We start from the raw sequence: 21,743 nt of genomic DNA on the forward strand, positions 1-21,743 counted from the left end.
GCAATCCAACAGGGCTTGAATTCGTCCTGGTGCGTGATCTTTGCCTGTTGGCCTAGTTGTGTGTGAACATGGGGAAATTTTTTTGGGACGCCGAACGCAGTCTGGGAAGAGATCCGTTCCACCAATCAAAGCTCTTGACTTGGTAGTGCGGAGAAATTTTCTCCGGGCTCGGGTCGGCTGACCTTCCCTTCGTGGCTCAATTAGAGACGCGCTCCAGGCGTTGCTGCTACGCGTCGAGGTCGATGGCGTCGCGAACCTCTTCCAGCCTCGAGATTCCTCGGGTCTCCGTCCTTCTTCCCAATTGCCACCCAACCCCTTCCTCTCTCCCAATCCGACTCTTCACAGTGGCTATCTGCTCCCGAGTTTGAGCACAATGGCGACCCGAGTATCATCCCTGGAGTCTCCTCTTGGACCTTCTTCTATGGACCATACACCAGAGAGAAATGTCCGATCGGAGACTGTCACATTTGCTGTTGCCCCCAATGAGAACAGGAGTCCTCGCCGAAGTAGTCGAATTAAGAAGAACCCTTCCATTACTCCAAACCGCTTTACTCGATTTTTTACCCCAAGACCCCAGAACGTAAAGCGCTCCGTTCGAACCTCTAGGAAAGCCTTGCGAGAACTTTCTGCCGTCAATCTCAACAGTCGGTCAGGAGCCAAACAGTCCTTAGAAGTCTGTACGGGCGAACATAGTCAACCTCCGTCAAAGAAGCGGAAGCTCTCCTTCACGTCAATACCATCGATTCCGTCTTCGCCAATCAAGGTTAATTATGGATTTCCCAGCAGCCAGGAATCTCCTGCAGGAGAAGGAGCGATGCCAGATGCCAAGGATGACGATGCTCTTTATTCAGAGACGGATGACGAGGATGAAGAAGAAGAATTGTCGCCTTTGCTGCAATATCCTCCGAGGGTAACTCGCTACCAATCTATAAGCACCTCAGCGGGGTTATTATCACGACACCTCGGGAGAAGAAAAGAGATTTCTTTTGGTAACGACAGCAATCTATGGCAGCATGAAACCTCGAATTTCTACAGTCTGCCAGAAGACTTCTTCAACGATACCTCCATCAATATCCGACCTCGAGCTCTACCATTCTGTACTGCCAGTTTCAACCATCAACAATCTGTCGCCATCGGAAATGAAGATGGCCTGGTCGAAGTATACCGAGCTTCGGAACGGTCCTCAGATGATCCCGGTAGTCTGCAGATTCAATACTTCATGTATCCTCATGACAATGCGATAATGGACATGGAGTTTTCATACGACGATAAATTCCTCGCAACGGCGTCCGGAGACCAATCTTGTCGAATCATCGACATGGACACGCTGATGGCCACCCATACGTTGATCGGTCATATGGGCTCCATAAAACGCGTGCAATGGCAGCCAGGCTCGGGGAATCACGTCCTGGCAACCTGCTCCCGGGATGGCAGCGTCCGTCTGTGGGATCTCCGGTGTGCCCAGCAAGGAATATTGGATATCCAACCTCTCGTACGCGCACCTCACCTCCTTAATAACAGCAGAGAAGTCAACGCTCAAGTGGAGATACGGGATGCGCACACGTCTTGGGATAAGCTCAAACTCGTGAATGGTAAGCGTCAAGTTGCGGGACTGTCCTCCAAGGTTGATTTTGCGGTCACCACCTGTGCTTTCATTAGCGACACTCGTCCACATATGCTTGCGACAGCTTCGGAACACAACGCCATTATCAAAATATGGGACATGCGGGCATCATACAAACAGCGATCTGGCAGACCTACCCCTGTTTCCGCAACTCTGGAACCAAACAGCCATGAAGCCCTACGACCCTTCGGCGTGACGTCCATGGTCATGAACACCGACGGCTCCAGGCTGTATACTCTCTGTCGAGACAATACCATCTATGCCTATTCGACCGCTCATCTCGTGCTCGGCGGATGTCCGGAGATGTCATTGGCATCAAGTCAACCGTCTCGAGCTTCTCGCACCGCTGGGCAAGGACTAGGTCCGTTGTACGGCTTCCGCGATCCCTCACTGCGTCTGGGTTCTTTCTACGACAAGCTCGCCCTCCGCCGCAAGACAAGCGAGAACACTGAAATACTGGCTGCTGGTTCAGGCGAGGATTGTGCGGTGATATTCCCTACTGACGAGCGTTATCTAACTAAAGCCGCACGGCGTTGTCCCCCAGTCGTCTCCCACTCCAAACCCTCCTTGCGCTCACGACCTCGTCTCCCTCAACGGGCCTCATCGGTCAACATGCTCTCCAATTCCTTATCGGCGTCAACCTCGTTTCAAGACGTCCAAATGGAAGGCCAATGTCCAATTTACTATACAGGCACCCCTCTCATCAACGGGCATACGAAGGAAGTCACTGCGGTAGCCTGGGTTCATCACAATGGCCAATTAATCACTGTCGCAGACGACTACAAGGCGAGATGCTGGTTCGAGGATGATCCGAGCAAGGCGAGGGCGCTGAGGCTGAATACAGAGCGAGACGGGAGGAGGAATCAGAGTGGATGGGCCACTGTTAGGCCAGGTTTTGATGACGATGAGGACAAGGCCTAATTAGGTTGGTAGGATAAGTAGGACCACAGGCAGGGCAAAGGGTCAAAAGATCAACGGAGTAAAAAAAGGGCCGAGGCCAAGGTGAGGATACTAATCGATCTGTGTGCGAGTCTGAAGTTACCCGTTGTTCTTGGGCTTGAGCACGTGTGTACACGTTCGCCTCAGGATGGGAATGGAAGAAGAATAAATCTGGCATAAATTACATAGTTTCTTTTTGGAGAGTCCGTCGTCTGACCGAGTCACTCATTCGCACGCAAGCGACTCCCGGGTAGTAGTATGTCGCGATGAGTAAAACGACCAGACAAGAAAACAAGCAACAGTTCATTTACTGCCTAGCATTAGCATCCATAGGACAGCTAGCTTTGCAAGCATCCATGACGGAGCCTACCTACCTACGTACCTAGGTATTATACTAGGCCGTTTGAAGTTCAACAGACAATAGGTCTTCGCTCCCCAGCAATTTAAGCGGCCCGAGCAGCTTGTAACCTTGTTGTATTTTACTGTGCAAGGATAGGCGGAGAGGTAGACAGACGGACTGCCAAACCAATTTAATTCAACTCGAATCCAGTCGATTCAGCTTAGCTCAAATCAAATCAACGGTAATCCGGCTTCAGTCGCCTCGAGCACCGTTATTCTAATTTTGGTCCTTCAGTTACTGGAGGACTCTCTTTGATGTGCGGGCAGTCTGAGATAATGAATGCGCTTGTAGTCCAATATCCAGCCTTCTATCATACAGCTCGCATAAAAAGTACATTGTCTTTGAAAAAAGTGCCAACGAGTGCAAACACGGAATGCCATACCCAATTGTCATAACTCGTTAGGTTGTGTCTATCGTCTGTTTCCCCCCTTCCAACCTCAACCAACCTTTTGGTCGTGTTTGTCCCTCAGGAAGACGTTCACTGGGAAGAAAACTAAATCATGGCCGTCTTACCGCACCACCGCACTTGCATTCCCTGATCTGTCTCTTCAACTCGGCATTTTCCTGGAGGAGCTTATAATTCTGTTCCTCAACCCGTACTAACTGGGCCTTGTAATGCTCCACAGTTTCAACCTCACCCGCCCCGTAATAACTGGGCATCGGGACTCCGTTGCCCACACCTGCTGCCACGGTATTTCCTGCAACAATGGTCGGGACGGTGCCAATGCGTTTCTTGCTTGACAACAACACAGCAGGTGCATCGGGACCTGGACTTGCACTTTCAGTGGAGCGGTTTGTGATACTAACACTAGATCCTGATGTGGGCGGTCTCTTGACGGAGCCGAAGGACAATGCCGAGGATGATGTGAGGGGCCTGTTCTCGTCGTTTCGAGACTGTACGTTGTTGATTTGCTCAGGATCTTGTTCGGATAAGATGCTTGATAAACCAGGCCTCGAGGTCTTCTGCCTCCGGCTCAGGCTGCGACCCAGGCTGGGGAAAAGGCGCGGCCCGTCTCTTTCTTTCACACTGCCCGTTAACGCTGGTGCTTCCCGGATCGTTCCGTTTGATCGGGTCAAACCTGAGAGGAGTTTAGTCGGGGACAGGCCCTTTCTCTTTGCTTCATGCTCGATGCGGAGAGAGTCCAGGATGGTCGACGCCGCCGGTTCCATTTCGCATATCTCGGCGATGATTTTCCGAGCCCTCTCCAAGGTTCGTATTGCCACGGTGAAATTTGAAGGCACATGTGGAAGCATAGTGTCGATGTAGAGGCCGTATCTCGAGATACGCTGGGCTGGCTCCATAAGCAAGGACGGTGCCTGTTGAATTGAAGTTGTGCCTTCTCTTAAAAATTGATCGAGATTTGAGGAAACTTGGGAATGCAGATCGAGATATTCCCTGTAGGGCATGGGGAATTTGGGGAAGTGATTCAAAAGCACTTTGGCAAAACTGTAGATGCCCATGGGATCTTTGGCATTTGAGAGGAGCTGAGGATTCGCTAGAGCAGAGTCCAAGAAGGTGAGAGCAGCATCTTCGGAACAGTGAAGCGCCGTCTCAATATCATCGAGGAAGGCAAGATTCAAGTCCTTGATCTGGTCCAGCAATGAAGGAAACTGAATCATGGCATTGACAGCCTTTTGGTTCCGCGAACTCGAGAACTTGGAGCTCAATGACTTCGGCGTACGTCCCTGGTTGGTTACAAGTTCGATCAATTCTTGAAGACGGGTAATGTATCTATCTTCGGTATCCACAAACTCGCACATTTTGAAGCGCAATGATTCAAGCTGCTGCACCGAGTGCTTCGGGTCGGACGCCGCGCTCGCTTTTCGTGTTGCTGAAGTTGATATGGACGGAGAACGCTTTGTATGACCACTAGGTATCCTCTTGGACGGGGTGAAGGCGTGATTGATGCGACCGAAACCATGACTGCCAGGTTCGGGGGGTAGGAAGGATGGCCGTGTCTTCCTGATGGAAGCTAAAGGTCTGACGGGCGTCTGCGGGCTCGGAGGTCTTTCCTTGGAAAAGGGACGTAAAGCCTCAACAATCTCTTCGGTATTGATGACTTTGCTCATTCGGCATGTGACCTGAGCAGCATGTGTCTGTCCCCATTTCAGAGCTATCCCATGATGCAGGTTCTCTTCGGCTATAGCATTTTTGACTTCGATGGGAACTTCAGAGAAGTACCGACAAAGTGCGAAAGCAATGCCCCGAGAAACATCATCTCGCTGTTTGTCTTCTGGTAACTTGTGGACGGCAGAGTAGTAACTGCTGTTTGGCGCGACCGAGAATGCCCCATAGCTCTTGAATCCGGCAGCTGAGAGGATGGTAGTTCGAATGCGCGAAGTTGAGGCCAAAGAACCCACAGCTTGGACGGGGTAGTAGAAGACGAGAATTCGAGGGAGATAGGGAGGGTCCTCTGCGTAGTAGACGGTAGGTGTTTCTCCGGGGTTCAAAATGGCCGACAGAGCGGCGAGGTTGCCCGACTTTGACATGACGATTGACTTGGAATCGAGGGAATCCTGATGGAAGGAGAGAATGTGCGGGTCGGTCAAGCAAATGGACGGGAGGAAGCACGGACGACCATCATCGGGAACAAGGCCAACATGGACAGATTGAGAGCGGTGAGATTGATACACGGAAAAGCTAGGATTATGTTATCATGCGAGGTACGAGGCAGAGACGCGTTGGAAAGACAATAGCAGGCGTGTGTATGCACCGTGGGATGCGCAGGATGTGGACGACTTCAATGGCGCCTCTGAAGCTCACCGTGAGGCTGTGAGAGCGCACCTGCTCTATTATTTTCTTACTTCATTGGGAGTAGTGGCATTATTAGCGTATTCTGCGGTCAATTAATTTTCCGCCCCGAGCGTCTCAGTAGTGCCAAGTACTTGTACAAGTCCGTAGAAGTCTACTCCGTTTGCTCGGTACGGCTTCAAGGTACTCCGAGTTGCCGTGTATGACTGATACTCGGAGGGCTCGGAGAAGAGGCGATGCCGCTTTTATTGCTGCGTATAGCACCCAGGCACCACAGGTACCTACTAGGCATGCTTAGCTGGTCGTGGTAGTACTGGGTAGTCAACTGTGATTATGGAATACGGCAGCAATGGCTCGGGTGGCTCACTCACCAGGCTTACTCCGTGTTTCCTCTGGCTTACTGGCCCTTCTTCCTTCTTCCCGGCCTGGTGCCTGGAGGTTCCCTGGTGAGTATTAGAAAGATACGCGACAGCCATTCACGCTGTTGCAGAATTACCGCACGAAGTTCCGAGCTCGCTAGTACCTGTCCTAGTAAACTGTCTGCTACGTCTACGAGTGCCCAAAGCGGGCTAGTCTCCTGGGTCATGGGCCGTTGCCCCTCCTTTCCTCCTTTATTGTCCCCCTCATGGCTCCAGCCTTCTCCTAAGCCCCCCCTTGTATGCCAACCCCAAGCTTGTGCTCCTGCTTCCGATCCTAGTCGTCACCATCCAGCTCAAGCTCTTCGAAGTGTGGATGTACACACAGCTTTGTGCCTCCTCGGGTGCGCACTGTTTTTCGTGTCGTCATTGTCAGCACTGCCGGGCTTTCCTCCACATTTTTGGCTCCGTTTACCTGAAAGCGGTTCGCTAGGAGTCCCGTCGTGATCCTCGAATCACCTACCGTTCTGCCTCGTTCCTGATCATGAAATCTCTGCGGCTACTTCAGGTGAACCCCCATGTCTCCCCCCCAATTCAAGTCTTGGAAGTGGCCTGTCTTTGTTGACTGATCATGCGTGTTACTCGCATCCATAACGTCAAGGCCTGCGTCCTCGCCACGGTTCCGGCGCGTTTCTCTACTCCACAGCCACTCAGGTACGCTTTCTTACAGGTTCAGAGGCTGGAGAAAAGCCTCAGCCAGTCGGTGGAGTAAACTTAAAACCGCTCCTATTGGCAACTTCACGAGTTGCCCTGCCTGGCAAATGGTCCAACCATTCCCGGGGTAAAAGTGGAACCTGATCCAGCATACGTCGAGTTGTTGTTTCCCGTGGATTCAACGTTGTGAATCTCTTTTCCATCTCTCTTCACTCTGCCGTGTATATTTTGGTCTTGCCCCCCGGTCAGATATCACCCTGTGACTCGGACTTCATCACCAAGCCTCGTCTTGTCTGCCATTCGTGACCATGGCCACCCACACTTCAGCCGGTGTGCCAATTCTCGACATTAGGAGGGACAAGTCTGACCACTCCCTTCTCGAGACGCTTAAGCGATCTCTCAATCCTCCCAAGGGGCAGCCGCGCACCTTTCCAACCTTGCTGCTCTATGACGGTACAGAGGTTCTTGTTGTTTGAGGCACACACTAAACAATTGTAGAAAAGGGTCTGAAGCTGTTTGAGGAGATCACCTATGTGGATGACTACTACCTCACCAACGCGGAAATAGAGACTCTCACAATACATGCCGGCAAGATTGTCGAGCGGCTTCCGGACGGTGTTCGTCTGGTTGAACTGGGCAGTGGGTGAGTTCTCGCCGTCAGACGATGTATCTTGTCAGGGCTGACATGGAATGAACCAATAGGAACCTCCGCAAGGTGAACATCCTTCTTAGAGCATTCGAGGAGGCTGAAAAGAATGTCGAGTACTATGCCTTGGACCTCTCACTGTCCGAGCTCAAACGCACCTTTGCCCAGCTGGATATCAACGCCTTCCACTATGTCACTTTCCGGGCACTGCATGGTACCTACGACGATGCTCTCTCGTGGTTGCAGGGATCCACTACTAATGCCCAGAGTACCTGTGTCATGACCATGGGCTCTTCCGTGGGCAATTTCACTCGAGAAGGGGCCGCCCAGTTCCTCGCGTCGTTCAAGAAGGTTTTAGCTCCATCAGACTTTATGATGGTGGGAATCGACGCATGCCAGCAGCCTGACCGCGTCTTCCGTGCCTATAACGACTCACTGAATGTGACCGAGCACTTTTACCGCAACGGCCTCACGCATGCCAACAACGTCCTGGGCTACGAAGCTTTCAGACAGGATGAGTGGCAAATCGAAGGCCTGTATGATGAGAAGCTTAACAAACATCAGGCCTCATACGTGGCCTTGAAGACGATCAAAGGCAAAGATTTTTCCTTCGAGAAAGGCGAGAAAATCCATCTAGAGGACGCTTTCAAGTACTCCGAGGCGGAACGTGATGTTCTATGGCATGCTGCTGGTCTCATCCCTCAGACATCATACGCCAACAAGACCAATGACTATTGTAAGTACGTAGGCATTAAACACGACTTCATACTGACTGCATTATTCAGATATTCATCTTCTATCGCCGTCCACGATCAATTTCCCCTCGAAGCCAGCAGAGTTTGCTGCGAGCCCCGTCCCTTCGCTCGATGATTGGCGACAACTCTGGGCTGCTTGGGATACAGTGACCAAATCCATGGTCCCGAAGGACGAGCTTCTCAACAAACCTATCAAGTTGCGAAATGACTTGATCTTTTATCTGGGTCACATCCCTACGTTCGCAGGTGTGTGAGGATGATGACCCCTGCTCCGTATTAAACTCACCCCACTGTAGATATTCATTATATGAAGGCGACAATGGAAAAGGCTACTGACCCTGCATACTATATGACCATCTTTGAGCGAGGCATTGATCCAGGTACGTCCCAAGCCAGCCATTTGACCAGGGATTAGAGCTGAAGGCGCCTCAGATGTGGACAATCCCGAACTATGTCATGATCACAGTGAGATCCCAGACTCTTGGCCGCCCCTGGAGGAGATTTTGAATTATTCGCACCGTGTTCGCGAACGTATCATCGAGAGCATTCTGTCTGGCCAAGCATACACCGATCGCAAGCTCAGTCGAGGTCTCTGGCTCGCCTATGAGCATGAGGCCATGCATTTGGAGACCTTCCTCTACATGTTGCTCCAGAGCGAGCGCGTTCTGCCGCCACCAGGACGAGGCTTGCCAGACTTCAAAGCCTTGGCAGCAGAGGCTCGCGCGAGTCGCATCCCGAACAAATGGCACCGCATTCCCGCGAGTAAGGTTAAGATTGGGTTGGATGATCCGGAGAACAACTTGGGCCCCGATAGGTACTTTGGTTGGGACAATGAGAGGCCATCACGCAACGTAGCCGTCCACGAGTTCGAGGCTCAAAGTCGCCCAATCAGCAATGGTGAATATGCTCACTTCTTAGAAGTCACACACAAAGACTCTCTGCCAGCATCCTGGACAGCATCCAAAGCAGGTCAAGATCTCAACGGGACCAACGGTATAAATGGTACCAACGGCCGTGCCCAGGATGGGCTAGAGATGGCCAGTCCGACTTTTGTCGAGGGCAAGGCTATTCGAACTGTCTACGGCCTCGTACCTCTCAAATATGCTTTGGATTGGCCCGTCATGGCTTCGTACGACGAATTGGCTGCCTACGCCGAATGGTGCAATGGACGCATCCCTACGCTGGAAGAGACACGAAGCCTTTACCAGTACGTTGAGAACCAAGACAGCGTCCTCCAGAAGGTTACCAGCAAGTTGATTTCAGCGGTGAACGGGTAAGTCTGCTTGATGAAGCAATTTGAATATCTCGCTGAGCAATACAGCCACCTCTCGAATGAGGGCGTGCAGGAGACACCGCCATCGAGCCATTGGTCGAATGGTGTGGTCAACGGCAGTGTAAAAGGTCCCCTGCTGGACCCCAAGGAGCTCTTCATCGAACTGGGTGATCGCAATGTTGCCTTCCGACACTGGCATCCAATGCCCGTGACAGGCAACGGTGACCGGCTCTGTGGACAAAGCGATCTTGGGGGCCTGTGGGAATGGACCAGCACCCCGTTGGCGCCGCATGAAGGGTTCAAGGCCATGGACCTGTATCCCGGGTACACGGCTGACTTCTTCGATGACAAGCACAATGTTTGTCTTGGAGGAAGCTGGGCAACAGTGCCACGAATCGCGTTGAAGAAGACCTTTGTCAACTGGTATCAGCGAAACTATCCCTATGTTTGGTGCACGGCCAGACTTGTCAGGGATGTGGCCGTCTGAACGCCGATGGAATGCGGACTGGAATGCAAGCGCCCGACGTTTCAGTTGGCTTGACACGGTCTCCTTTTCGCCCTTTTCACTTTTCTTGACTGTTGGAAATCTGAAGTTGTTCGTCCCTCTGGTCACGCTGCGGGCATCTCTGTCGAACTGAGAGCCAACTTGGGAATCATACGCTCTATCTTCGAGCCGCGGCAAAGGCCAAAAAGTCGCTCCCTCCTCTGGGTGGCTCTAGCAAACTTGGTATCTTAGGTAATGGCCCATGGTCATCAAGCTGACACTCATTTTGCTTGCTGCGATGTGGCAATGAATCAAAACCTCTCTGCTCGACGCTCGTCTTCCTGTTCCTCTCCTCATCGTTGTATATCTTCTTCTTGTTTCACTCATCTTTGTCCGCGGGATCATACAGCTGACCATCTCCACCGAGTTGCAGGTGTCCGAAACGCCAGCAACAACTTGGATCTCATGTACCATACCTCTGTCCATCCATCACGTCGTCGCTCGTACACCTCACACCTTAGCATCATGCTCTCTTCCTTTGTTGTGGCAACTGGCAGAGTCAGTCTACATGCCGCCAAACACCGCCTGTCTGTTGACGCCTTTGTCTGACGTCCATCCAAAGTCTGGTGTCCAGGCGCTTCATCTTCTGCAAGACTACAGGTCCAGCCGCTGACACCCGATCCCTCTTGACCGTCTCCTACATTCACTGTTTGGCGCGGCGCATGTGCACACAGCTCTTCACCTCAACGCATTCGTGTCTCTTTGGCGTTCGCTGCCTCACCGCACTCCTTTCTCCCGACCTACACAGCACACCTTCCAAACCATCATTCCCACGCGTCCACCAACCACGCATTTTGGTGCTTGTTGCGCTCTGTCTCTGAAGTAGTTTCGTCCCTTTCAATATCAACAACACAGATAAGAGCAGAAGAACTCCACCGCACCGCCACAGACAAATATATCCGGCGTACGAAGCAGAAGCGGCCAGCAACCATGGATCCAGCTGCACCAAACAGCCCGTTCAAATGGGAAGCGGCCTCTGGACTCGGTAAGCAATTGAATCTGAAACCACCCCTTTTCCTCCTAAAACCTTGCCATATCTTGACATGAGCGGAGAGTACAAGCTAAATCCATGTGTCACGTGTCGCACATCTATAGAACACAGCTGTTACCTTTGTTCCATGAAGATGAGCAACCCCAAGGCGCGACAAACATGCTATGGCATCCATAGTATCCCTTGTTTTCGCTACCACCAAACCATGCACGCAATCGGCACTAGCCACAACTGTTTCTCCTGCATCCAAGCCGACGAATTGCATGAGAACAGACATCGAAAGGTGAGCAACACTAGCAAGTCCCGCATAGACCCGCCTTCTCCCGTGACATCAACCTTGTTCGTGACAATGAGCATGTGGTGAAAGAGATTGCGGATACTTAGCTGACATTTGCACATTCATCTCCCAAAAGATTGCGGAACTTCTCGCAGAGTATAAGATTTCGAACGGCACAGGTCCAGTCACAGGCAGGACAAGGACGCAGTTGGAAGAATTACCTCTCAACCTCCCTTACTTCCAGCAAACCGTCCGCCACCTCGATGCTGGCAATGGTGACTTTACAGACGAAAATGAGCATGACGACGTCGACGACGACGACGACGCTCGAACTGTGACCGACACCACAACTAGCACGGCTGACGACAGTGACCGACAGCTCATGCCTGCCCCGAAACCGACCAAGGCTGAAACTCGAGCACTTAAAAAGGCTGCCAAAGTAGCAAAGTCGCAACTCAAAGCATCTAAGAACCAACAGAAACACATCATCAATGTCCGGACCGCAGATGTCTCATTCGTTGCAGAGGTCTTGCACGGCGACAATGCAAACACCGGCGGACAATCCGGTGCGACACATCCGCTGGCGAGCGACAGGACCATTGAAGAGGTTATTGCAAGAAACATGGGTTTCATGTCAAGCATTGAAGCACACAAGAAGACGTTGCTGTCCAGTATTGCACAGAGGAGGAAGAGTGAGCGTGAAAGGCGCAAGAGCGCGGTTGGATGCACCGGTGGCAGCGGAAAGAAGAGGAGATTCAGTGAAGGTGTGCATGATGGTGATGCTGACGATGATGAGATGGAAGATCTACTCGTTGCTGTTTTGGTAAAGCTCGGGGTTGATGTAGGACATGCTCGGTCTGGTGGCTGTCCTACGGGTGCTGCTGTTGCTTTTGTCGGTGGCGTCGGTGGAAGGAAGAGTGGTGTCGGAGCAAGAGTCAAAAAAACAGCCGCTTCCTCCTCTCCACAGCAAATTCCTGCCATCATCGTGGCTCTAAAGGCTCTGGTGAAAGATGATCTGGAAAGATTCGAGAACGAGCAACGGGAGACATGTGTTCGAGCAGGTGGATTCTGGAGATATGTTGGGCGGCCTGTGTTTGAGCGGATGACCAAGATTGCAACAGAAGTGGATTGGAAGACGGGGATGATATTGAAGGATATCAACAAGATGGAAATGGAGGGCTGAGTCAAGGAAGAGAGATTGCACCACGATGAGAAAACTGTGTTCAGGAAGATGGAGTCTGAGTGGAAAGGTTTGAGGAGACATGGGTAACCATGGTTGCGATGCATTGGCAGGGGAGTTGGAGATGTGTTTGATTAGTTTTTTCTTTCTCCTTTGATGTTGTGTCTCGTGGTTTCACAGTCAATGCCAGAAGCGGTGGAAGTCAGGCGAGGCTGCCAGATGGTTAGGCAAAAGTTTTGGATAATAGGGAACCAAAAAAAAAGGCGATACGTAGTGAATTGAGTCAAGATATGACAATGATCATACTTCTCTCCCATGTGCTCCTCTCTTGTCCATGGCGCCTGTCTCATTCATTGCGACGGCTTTATCTGCCAGCGTTGCTATCGACGTCGTACAGATAGAATAGACGTTTGCCATCCATATTTAACGTTGACAGGATAGCTCGAATCCATCTGATTGTTGTCCGGCGGGTGGCTACGGTGATCTGAATCGGCGGAAGCGGGAGAATGTGGATGGAGACCATGGCTGCTCCAGCGCCGGATGAGGTTGACTCGGATTCGACTCGGGATGTGCTTGATTTCTTTCTCCCTCCCTCCCTCCCAATCCCCAAGTGCCGACGTTGTTGGATTGTAGGTAGAAGCAGTGGGATTTCACGTGGCTGTACGGAGTATACCTGCCGCGGAGAACATACACCAGTGCCGACGCCGGCAGCACCATCTGTCGGGTTGAGAAGACTCTCGAAGCCCACATCGATCGGCTCTCCTGCTTGCCACCTTGTGGATATGAGGACGTATGTCCTTTGATACCGGGGAATAGCTAGGTCCGTTCCGGCCTTGCGAGGCGGTCGCTCGGGTCCATCATAGCTTTTTTTCTCTTCCTCAATGCTCTGTTTTCCCTCCCCACAGACTGGCGCGGTCGTTTGTGATCTCTTCTCATCGGATCCTGTCCATTTATTTCTCCATCACCCGCCTTCCTTGTCCACCACTTTCGTATCCTGATCCTGGAATCCGAGGATCCTCCCGACCCATCCCCTCGGTTTCGGCACGGGACATTCCCTCGCCGACCTGGCCTCCTTTTCCAATGCGTCTGCCTCGGCTTGCAGTTCCCTAAACAAGGCGGCTTCCTCGTCGAGATTCTTCGTCGTGGCCAGGGCCTGTCGCAGAGCTTGCGGGGCTTTGTGAGGTTGCTGCTGTATTTGCTGCTGCTGTCGTTGATGATCTTCCTCCGCAACTTGCGACGCGCACTGGGCCCCCGATGGCCTCCCCGTGGTTGTTGATTTGGTGCCTTGCTTGACTTGGCGTGGCACAGGTTTCCCGTCCTCGTCCAGCTCTATCCGCCCCGCGTCCGCCGCATATCCCGTGCGCGGCCTCGGGCAGGGAAACACGTGAGGGATGCCCACGACGATGAAGGAGGCGAGGAGTGTACCCGCGAAGAGGGTCGATGTTGCCGTAGAGCGCGGGTGTAGATGAGGTGGCATATTTATTTTCTTTACAGGTCCTCACCTTTGTGCTTTCTGTTGCTGCGTTTGCTGGTGCGGGAGGAGCTCTGGTGTGGTGTGAATCTTCATTGGCCGTTCGCCACGAACCGTACCATAGGCAGGACTGGATAAGGAGGGATCAAATGGACGGGGAGGTTGAGAGCCTAGTAGAGCTGAGCGCTCGATTCGACTCTCGGAAGAAATCGAGGGGAGAAGTCGTCTGAGAAACCGAAGTTACTCTACAAAGGACTCTGTATGCTTGGAGCTTCAACTTTCACAAGCTTCATTTTTGGCGGATGCATTGCGGAGGTCATCTCAATGCCTGAATGCTCCGCCGTAGCTTTGATTTGCCGAAGATCTCCCGAGCTGATCGCCATTGTATATCAAAATCCCATGTTCGGCAAGTCATCGATCACGGTGCGTGATTCATACCGTGCGACACCACGATCAGTGAACGGGACTTGAGAAGTTTGTCCTCTTGCCTGCTGCTTTCAGCATTTGACCACTTAGCGACGGCGACACCTCGATTTCGCCGCCTCGGTCGACATTCGTCGACTCATTCCCTATCTACTTGACGCCATCCCACTGCCACCCAGATTCGGACTCAAGGCACGCATCTCATATCCATGTGCTCTAACACCCGACCCTCCTCCCCATCTGCGCAGCGGTGATGAGCGACCTCGATAAGTAAGTGTGCCTCGGCTACAATCTCTCGCATACTTCTACTGACATATTTGTTTCTTCAGAGCCATTGCGCAGTTGCGCGCGTGTCGCCCCATCCCCGAACCCCAAGTCCGCGAACTCTGTTACAAGGCCCGCGAACTACTCATCGAAGAAGGCAATGTCGTCAGCGTCGATGCCCCGGTCACCATCTGCGGCGACATCCATGGCCAGTTCCACGACCTCATGGAGCTCTTCCGCGTGGGCGGCGACGTCCCAGACACAAACTATCTGTTTATGGGTGACTTTGTGGATCGGGGCTTCTACAGCCTGGAGAGCTTCCTGTTGCTTCTGTGCTTGAAGGTCAGGTACCCGGATCGGATCACCCTTATTAGGGGCAATCATGAGTCGAGGCAGATCACCACCGTCTACGGCTTCTACGATGAATGTATCAGGAAATATGGCAGTGCGAACGTGTGGCGGTATTGTTGTGAGGTGTTTGATTATTTGGCGCTAGGTGCGTTGATTCTGGGCGCGACGACCGACGTTCCACCTCCGACGGGGCCCATGACCTCTTCTATGAACGAGAGCAACACGCAATCCACTCTTCCTTCAGAAGATGACGACCTTGAATCCGAAGTCCTCAACGCCAACGGCGAAATCATCTCCAAAACCCTCCGTCGCCAGTTCGCTGGCCTTTCGATGAATTCCCAACCATCACAAGCCTTTGGTGACGGCAGTCGAATATCTCCCGCTCCGGACGTCGACCTCGCCTCATCTCTTGACGGCTCTCAGTCCTCGCCCAGCCAACCACCTCCCTCGCTCTTCCAACCGCCCACATCATCAACCGGCGCAGTCCTCTGCGTCCACGGCGGTTTATCACCCTTGGTTGAAACGGTTGACAAAATCCGTCTCATCGACCGCAAGCAAGAAGTCCCTCACGAAGGCGCAATGTGCGATCTCCTTTGGTCCGACCCAGACGAGATCGAAGGATGGGGACTTAGCCCGCGAGGCGCAGGGTTTCTCTTTGGCGCCGACATCGTGAGGCATTTCAACCACAACAACGACCTGTCATTGATTGCGCGGGCGCATCAGCTGGTCATGGAAGGGTATAAAGAAATGTTCGACAAGACAATCGTGACGGTATGGAGCGCCCCCAACTACTGCTACAGGTGTGGAAACGTGGCTGCAATTCTCGAGCTGGGCGAGGACGGGTCGAATGGCGGCTGCATACAGAGGGCGAACGGCGACCAAGGTCGAAAAGAACCCGTGGGAGGCGATGGGAGTGGTGGTGGGACCGGTGTACTCTGGAATCTCGCGACCCCGGGGAGGAGATATAGAGTATTCGAGGCGGCGCCGCAGGGAACCAGAGGCATGCCTGCGAAAAAGCCCGTCGGGGAATATTTCTTGTAACATTACCTAGGTATTGCAACATGCCAAAATGTCATGGTTGATACGGCGAGACGCAGGGTCACAGGGTCGTCGGAGCGCGTTCAAGAAAGAGTCGATCCTACAAGTCAGGTAGGCTTCTGCTTCTTTGCGTGCGAGGCGGTGCGATGTCCTTTGGAGATATGCTCTAAGATAGCAGGATACTAAGATACCAAGATGAGGTCGCCGGGAGGCGGATCTCTCGATGAATGGGAATGGGAATGGGAATGAGCACGGACTGCACCCCCCCCCCCAACCGCACGAAAGAAGGTAATTCAATCCAATCCCGCGGTTCGAGCTGAGTCCTGGAGCAGAAAGGGAATTCAGACTCTGCTGGCTCGTCTCGGTCTTGCCATCGCCGCGTCGCGTGGCTGATTCTCTGCCATGTCCATGCTCGTGTATCAGGTATCGGTACCGGGTATCCAATATCAGGGATGAGGTATCAGGAATCAGAGGGATGAGCGACCACGGCGGCGGCCCAAGGGTCTCTTGAGGAAAGAAAGGGACGGACCAAGGTGAGGTGAACTCTGGATATGGGGTGAGGGTTGAGATGGTGAACGGTGCTGTGTGCGCCCGGGTCCAGTATCTGTCCAATCACTCGATCATCCAAGATGTCTCTTCCACCTCAGGGTATACCTAGCCGCTGGGTATATCTAGCATTATCGTTTCAATATACACAAAAAATACAGAATGTCGTCCAGGTCTTATCTCTTGCCCTTCTTGCCACTGGCATTCGACCTACTCTCCTCAATCACCCTCTCCAACATCTCCCTCGCCTGCTTTTCCTTCTTTCTGAACCCACCCGAAAAAGTCGGATGCAGGACATTCGCTGAGTTGGCATGGTCCTCTGCAAATTCCGGACCGCTCCACCCTTTTCGCTGACACAGCGCGATGGCTTCCTCGAGCAAACCTTGACCCACGCCTTTGCGCCGATACCGCCGCTTGACTGTCCATGCGCGTATGTATCCGGTGACCGGCGCATTCTTGCGTGATTTGCCGGCAGAACCAGAAGAATCGCGCACACCACGAACAACGATTGTTCCGATGATATCACCGCCGAATCGTGTCAGTAGGATTTCGTCTTCGGAACCCACGATGCCCTTGTCCGGATCAGCCCGGCCTTCATTCAACCATTTCCAGGTCCCTACTCGCTCAGCCTCGAAAATGTAGCCACTGGTGAGCCAGCGCACGGTAATAAGCACAGCCATGAGGATGCCTGCTGATGTTGTGCCAATAATCGCCCAATCCGAGGAGGCGCCGTTGTAAAGATTTTGATATGCCAAGCCAAGAAGAAGGACTAGTGCCGAGAGAGTCAAAGGATGGAAGATCACAGTGGCCGAGGCTAATTGGCGCTGTTGAGCAACAGAGTCGGCGATCAAGTGCAGCGCTTCGACCTTGTCGTCTTCAGTAGCGGCAAGTTTAGTGCCAAGTTCCGGGAGCGAGTCGAGCGGATCTGCCTGCTTCTCAGGGAGAGCAGCGGCCTCACCTCCGGCCTCGGAGCTTTGCGCGAGAGGAGAGGGAGGAGGCAGGCTGCCGGATGAAGCCATGTCGGTCGGTCTTAAAATGTCTGGCGTGTTGGCTAAGGATGGCGGGGTAGACTCGAGGTCGAGGATGAGATTTGCCCGGAGCGTAGTAAAGAAGGCTGTTGAGAGCGATTGGTTAGAATCATTCATTTCTCTTGGCCGTCTACCTTTGACCATTTGGCTTGAGAATGGGACAAGCAAATTTGGGTCGAGCCCTTACCGGCAGAAATTTTGAAGCCCGGAATACGGTCGCCGACAGCAAAGGCCTTGGTGCGACCTGGCTCCTGGAACAGGACCGCAGAAGGAGACAAATAGACGGCGGATTTGACAGCAAGGAGGGAAGCAGAGGCGAAAGAGAACGGCGGGGTTGGAGGTGGAGGAGGAGGTGAAAGGTAGAGATGTTCAGGAAGTCGAAGATGGTGATGGTTCCTGCCCATCTGGAATCAGTCCAAAAAATATTGCCCAGCCAGATTTGGCATGTTCAGCCCGCTCGCATTGGCGTAGAGGCGAAGGTTGCAGGGCTCAGGTCGCAGGCACACAAAGGCGCCAGCCGAACCAGCGGCGACGGCGAGAGCGAGGCAGGAAGCGAAAAGACAAGCAGCAAGAAGCAAGAAAACAGGCAGAATGGGCTTGAACGGGCCCCCGGAAGAAGAAAAGAAGCGCGCCTAAAAACCCGTGAGCACTGAGATCTAGGCCACACCAGCGCCTTGTGGGCAGTGGTGACGATGAGGGGCAAAGAAAGAAGAAAAAGGATTCCTTAGTTTACTTGTAGGGGGGCCACGTTCACATATACACTGATGACACTGGCCGCCGTGTTTGAGTCAGTTCGAAGGGGGCGACCGAGGGATCTTTGAGCTGCTTTTGTATCCTTTTTTTTTTTCTCTTTCTCCTCATCTGACGCCATCTAGGCTGAGTCTATCGTGAGCAGTGCCCTTCTCTTGCTGTCTGAAGAACTCCCACGCTGCTTATCGTCTAGGGAGTGGGCTTTGACACAGGCCAAGCACCTCCTGATAGCAGACGCTTAGAAAAAGCTTGCTGCCATTGGGCTGCAGGGGCCGCCGCTGGTTGATCCTATCCTGTTCCTGGACCACACCACCAACCATAAGCAGAGAAGCACCTCTTTTGTGTCGCCAGTGCAGCGTCTGATAAAGCTAAGCAAGCCTCGTCTCTTGTCGTCAAACACCGACACACCCTCCACTGCTGCCCCAGTGACAGCTGATATGGTCGACATGGCCCTCGTGATCAGGGACATTTTTGAGTCAAACAATGAATGCATGCTTTCGTCTTGACCGCTTTTATCACTTTGAGAACCCATTTGCGGAATGCCCTTCGCCCGGGATATCGTCGTCTAACTCATGTCTACCTCCATGCCATCCCCATCTTGTCTATCTCTGCTCCCTCCTTGGAACTAATATGACCGGCCGAACATGCACCATGCCTCCGCTAGGTTGGAGCAATTTGGATTTCCGCACTTGGTCACTCCCTTCTCAATGCCTTCTGGTTGATCGAATGGAATGCAAAGACTCTTCGCGCCCATGCTTGGAGCTCGTTCGTCTTGAGGGACGCCGCTCTGTTCTTCCGCCTTACGAGCACTGTTCTCTTTGATCTGATCCTCGCATGCCTCTGTCAGGCAATGGGGCAAAAGGATGACATTCTTGTCGTTCAGGGCTGGAACAAAGTCATCCCAATTGGTCACTTTCTTCACGTGCGACTTGTATTTGGCGTCTGCGCGCTCGTACAGGTCTTTCTGAATGGTATTCAGCAGCCCCGGGACGGCAGAGTGGAGTTCGCTGATGGCAATCTGACTCTTGCTCTCGGCTTTCGGAAGGTCTCGTCGAGATGCGGTGACGAAGTGGCCCTTGCTCTCCCCGGGCCCGAATTCCAAACGAAGGGGAACGCCTTTCAATTCCCAGTCATTGAACTTCCATCCCGGAGAATATCCCTCTCGGAAATCCGCTTCTACTCGGACGTTGACGGCTCTGAGGACCTCCACCAGTCCTTCGATTTCTTTGTACAATGCTTCTCTCTCCTCCTCCGTGGTTTTGGCTGTCACTCCGACCGGCACAATGACGACCTGGACTTCGACAACGCGCGGCGGGATTACCAGGCCTCGGTCATCACCGTGGATCATGACCATCACACCAATGACTCGAGTCGACAGTCCCCAAGAATTCTGCCAGACATATAGCTGGTTCTTCTTCTCTTCCTCGGTCTTCGCGTTGGGATCTTGTACTGTGATGCCAAACATTTTACTGAAGTTTTGTCCCAAGCAATGCGAAGTACCTCCTTGAATCCCACGGCCTGTAGCAGGAATGTAACCTTCGACAGTGGTGGTGTACAATCCTCCCGCGAACTTTTCTTTGTCCGTCTTCCTCCCTTTGATAACGGGTACAGCCAAGAGCTCTTCGTAGATTTGGGCGTATAGGTCGAGAATCTCCAGGACCTCTTTGCCCGCCTCCTGTTCGGTCAGATGCGCCGTATGGCCTTCCTGCCAATGAAACTCCCGAGTACGCAGGAATGGTTGCGGGTGCTTGAACTCCCATCGGACAACAGAGTTCCATTGGTTGAGTTTGAGGGGCAAGTCACGGTAACTCTGGATCCATTTGGCGTAGTAAGGATACATGACAGTCTCAGAAGTAGGGCGAATGGCGATCTTCTTCTCTAACTTGGTGCTGCCTCCGTGCGTCACCCACGCCACCTCGGCTGCGAACCCTTCGATATGAGCCTTCTCACGATTCAACACGTCTTCGGAGACGAACAGAGGAAACGAGCAGTTTTTGACACCCATCTTCTTAATCCTTGCGTCAAACCAGGCTCTGACTTCATCCCAAATGAATTGCGACGCAGGTTTGAGGATGTAGCAGCCAGAAATATCGTAGTAGTCAAGCATGTCTCCCTTCAGCAAGACCTGCTGATACCACTCCGAGAAGTCGACGTCCTTGGACACATCAATGCCAATCAAAGCAGCTCCCTCCATCTTCTTTTTCTTTCCACCTGATTTCTGAGGAACTTTCGCTTCCGCTTTGCCAATCGGCTTTTCGGGAGCACCCTTTGCCTCCATCTTCAGTCCGGCTTCAGTCTTGGGCTCTTTCTCTCGGGTGGGAAGTTCGGTTTTAGAGGGGTTTCGAGAGTGGGACATTGCGCTCGTGAGCGACAGTGAATTTTTGAAGAGAAGGCAAAAGGGGAATGACTGAGAGTCAGTTGCGCCAGCGGCAATCACTCACCCCTTACTAAATGGCTTGTATATCCAGGAGTTGAGACTTGTCAGGTGCGTGACTCCTGTGTGACTCCGTCGCACGAGCAGATGCCAGATGGCAGGGACAGACCCCATTTAGAACCCCGCCAACGACCAAAATTGTATTCAGGTCACGTGGACAACTGTCAACATATTTGCTTGGCATGTTTGACGAGATCCGCGACCCGAGCGACCTTGGCGATTGTACTCGCCGACACCGAGTCGCTTCAACAACGAGTGTCCTTCTTCGTGTACCTTTCAACCGCGCATCAACGACACCTGACTCTCATCTATTTCGCTCATGCTGAACGTTTAGAATATGAGCAAACACCTTCATTATGCGGTTCACACAGAGGGAGAATCTAGGAAGAGCGGCCGGGCATCAGGGACATCCCTGACCACAGAAGATTCTTTTGCTGACGGTGATCGGGGTCAAGGTCAAGGTCGAGATCGAGGTCGAGAGCAGTGACACAAGATGCCTGGGCTAATCAGCCCACCGCGCATTGGCGTCCTTACTTTCTCAAAGGGTTATGTGGATGCGAACATGAGCTTATGGTCTCGCCAGGAATCCAGCAACACTGGACTTCCGTTAAGGTATGGTAAGCCAAGAGTTTTAAATTTCTAACGACGGTGTCTGGATGGATCAATTCTGGAAGCCAAAACCTCGCCTAGGCCGGCCGCCTTGCGTGATTCTCATTGCAGGGTTCCCGTCAGAGTCTACACCTCGGAAACGTGGATTTGGGCCGCCAACCTTGATGGCGAGTGCGACAAAATGCAAATTTCTTACGCCAAGGGATCGCAGAGTGGCAGTCCGGCTAGGTAACTCTAGAACAAGCTGAAATGAAGTCGATGCTGGTGCAGGGAACGTATCGGAAGCTACACGACGCACGAGCATGAGAGAAAGGGCGCAGCACAGGCGGATTTCTATGCCAAGCATGCCAAGAGAGCGGAGACCCTCCCTCGACGCTT

The 21,743-nt window shown here is 52.7% G+C and overlaps 8 protein-coding genes across 8 annotated transcripts; 4 read left to right on the plus strand and 4 right to left on the minus strand.

Moving 5' to 3' along the window:
* Positions 1-373: 373 nt before the first annotated feature.
* On the plus strand, positions 374-2,545 carry Z519_08574 (uncharacterized protein; the record flags this gene model as incomplete). Its single annotated transcript, XM_016766302.1, has 1 exon — positions 374-2,545. The coding sequence occupies one exon, from the start codon at positions 374-376 to the stop codon at positions 2,543-2,545; it is 2,172 nt and encodes a 723-aa protein (XP_016617460.1).
* Positions 2,546-3,461: 916 nt separating this feature from the next.
* Z519_08575 (uncharacterized protein) lies at positions 3,462-5,453 on the minus strand (the record flags this gene model as incomplete). Its single annotated transcript, XM_016766303.1, has 1 exon — positions 3,462-5,453. One exon carries the CDS (start codon positions 5,451-5,453, stop codon positions 3,462-3,464), a length of 1,992 nt encoding a protein of 663 aa, XP_016617461.1.
* A 1,640-nt stretch (positions 5,454-7,093) lies between these two features.
* On the plus strand, positions 7,094-9,946 carry Z519_08576 (uncharacterized protein; the record flags this gene model as incomplete). The annotated part of the gene is made up of 7 exons (XM_016766304.1): positions 7,094-7,238; positions 7,284-7,428; positions 7,488-8,167; positions 8,217-8,432; positions 8,483-8,566; positions 8,619-9,459; positions 9,508-9,946. 7 exons carry the CDS (start codon positions 7,094-7,096, stop codon positions 9,944-9,946), a joined length of 2,550 nt encoding a protein of 849 aa, XP_016617462.1.
* A 1,253-nt stretch (positions 9,947-11,199) lies between these two features.
* On the plus strand, positions 11,200-12,454 carry Z519_08577 (uncharacterized protein; the record flags this gene model as incomplete). Its single annotated transcript, XM_016766305.1, has 2 exons — positions 11,200-11,277; positions 11,408-12,454. The coding sequence occupies 2 exons, from the start codon at positions 11,200-11,202 to the stop codon at positions 12,452-12,454; spliced, it is 1,125 nt and encodes a 374-aa protein (XP_016617463.1).
* A 958-nt stretch (positions 12,455-13,412) lies between these two features.
* Z519_08578 (uncharacterized protein) lies at positions 13,413-13,928 on the minus strand (the record flags this gene model as incomplete). Its single annotated transcript, XM_016766306.1, has 1 exon — positions 13,413-13,928. One exon carries the CDS (start codon positions 13,926-13,928, stop codon positions 13,413-13,415), a length of 516 nt encoding a protein of 171 aa, XP_016617464.1.
* Positions 13,929-14,598: 670 nt separating this feature from the next.
* Z519_08579 (uncharacterized protein) lies at positions 14,599-16,001 on the plus strand (the record flags this gene model as incomplete). Its single annotated transcript, XM_016766307.1, has 2 exons — positions 14,599-14,615; positions 14,675-16,001. The coding sequence occupies 2 exons, from the start codon at positions 14,599-14,601 to the stop codon at positions 15,999-16,001; spliced, it is 1,344 nt and encodes a 447-aa protein (XP_016617465.1).
* Positions 16,002-16,720: 719 nt separating this feature from the next.
* Positions 16,721-17,976, minus strand: Z519_08580 (uncharacterized protein; the record flags this gene model as incomplete). The annotated part of the gene is made up of 2 exons (XM_016766308.1): positions 16,721-17,658; positions 17,760-17,976. 2 exons carry the CDS (start codon positions 17,974-17,976, stop codon positions 16,721-16,723), a joined length of 1,155 nt encoding a protein of 384 aa, XP_016617466.1.
* Positions 17,977-18,947: 971 nt separating this feature from the next.
* Z519_08581 (proline-tRNA ligase) lies at positions 18,948-20,678 on the minus strand (the record flags this gene model as incomplete). Its single annotated transcript, XM_016766309.1, has 1 exon — positions 18,948-20,678. The coding sequence occupies one exon, from the start codon at positions 20,676-20,678 to the stop codon at positions 18,948-18,950; it is 1,731 nt and encodes a 576-aa protein (XP_016617467.1).
* Positions 20,679-21,743: the final 1,065 nt, after the last annotated feature.

This window comes from Cladophialophora bantiana, assembly GCF_000835475.1.
Source record: "Cladophialophora bantiana CBS 173.52 unplaced genomic scaffold supercont1.13, whole genome shotgun sequence".
NCBI lineage: Eukaryota > Fungi > Ascomycota > Eurotiomycetes > Chaetothyriales > Herpotrichiellaceae > Cladophialophora > Cladophialophora bantiana.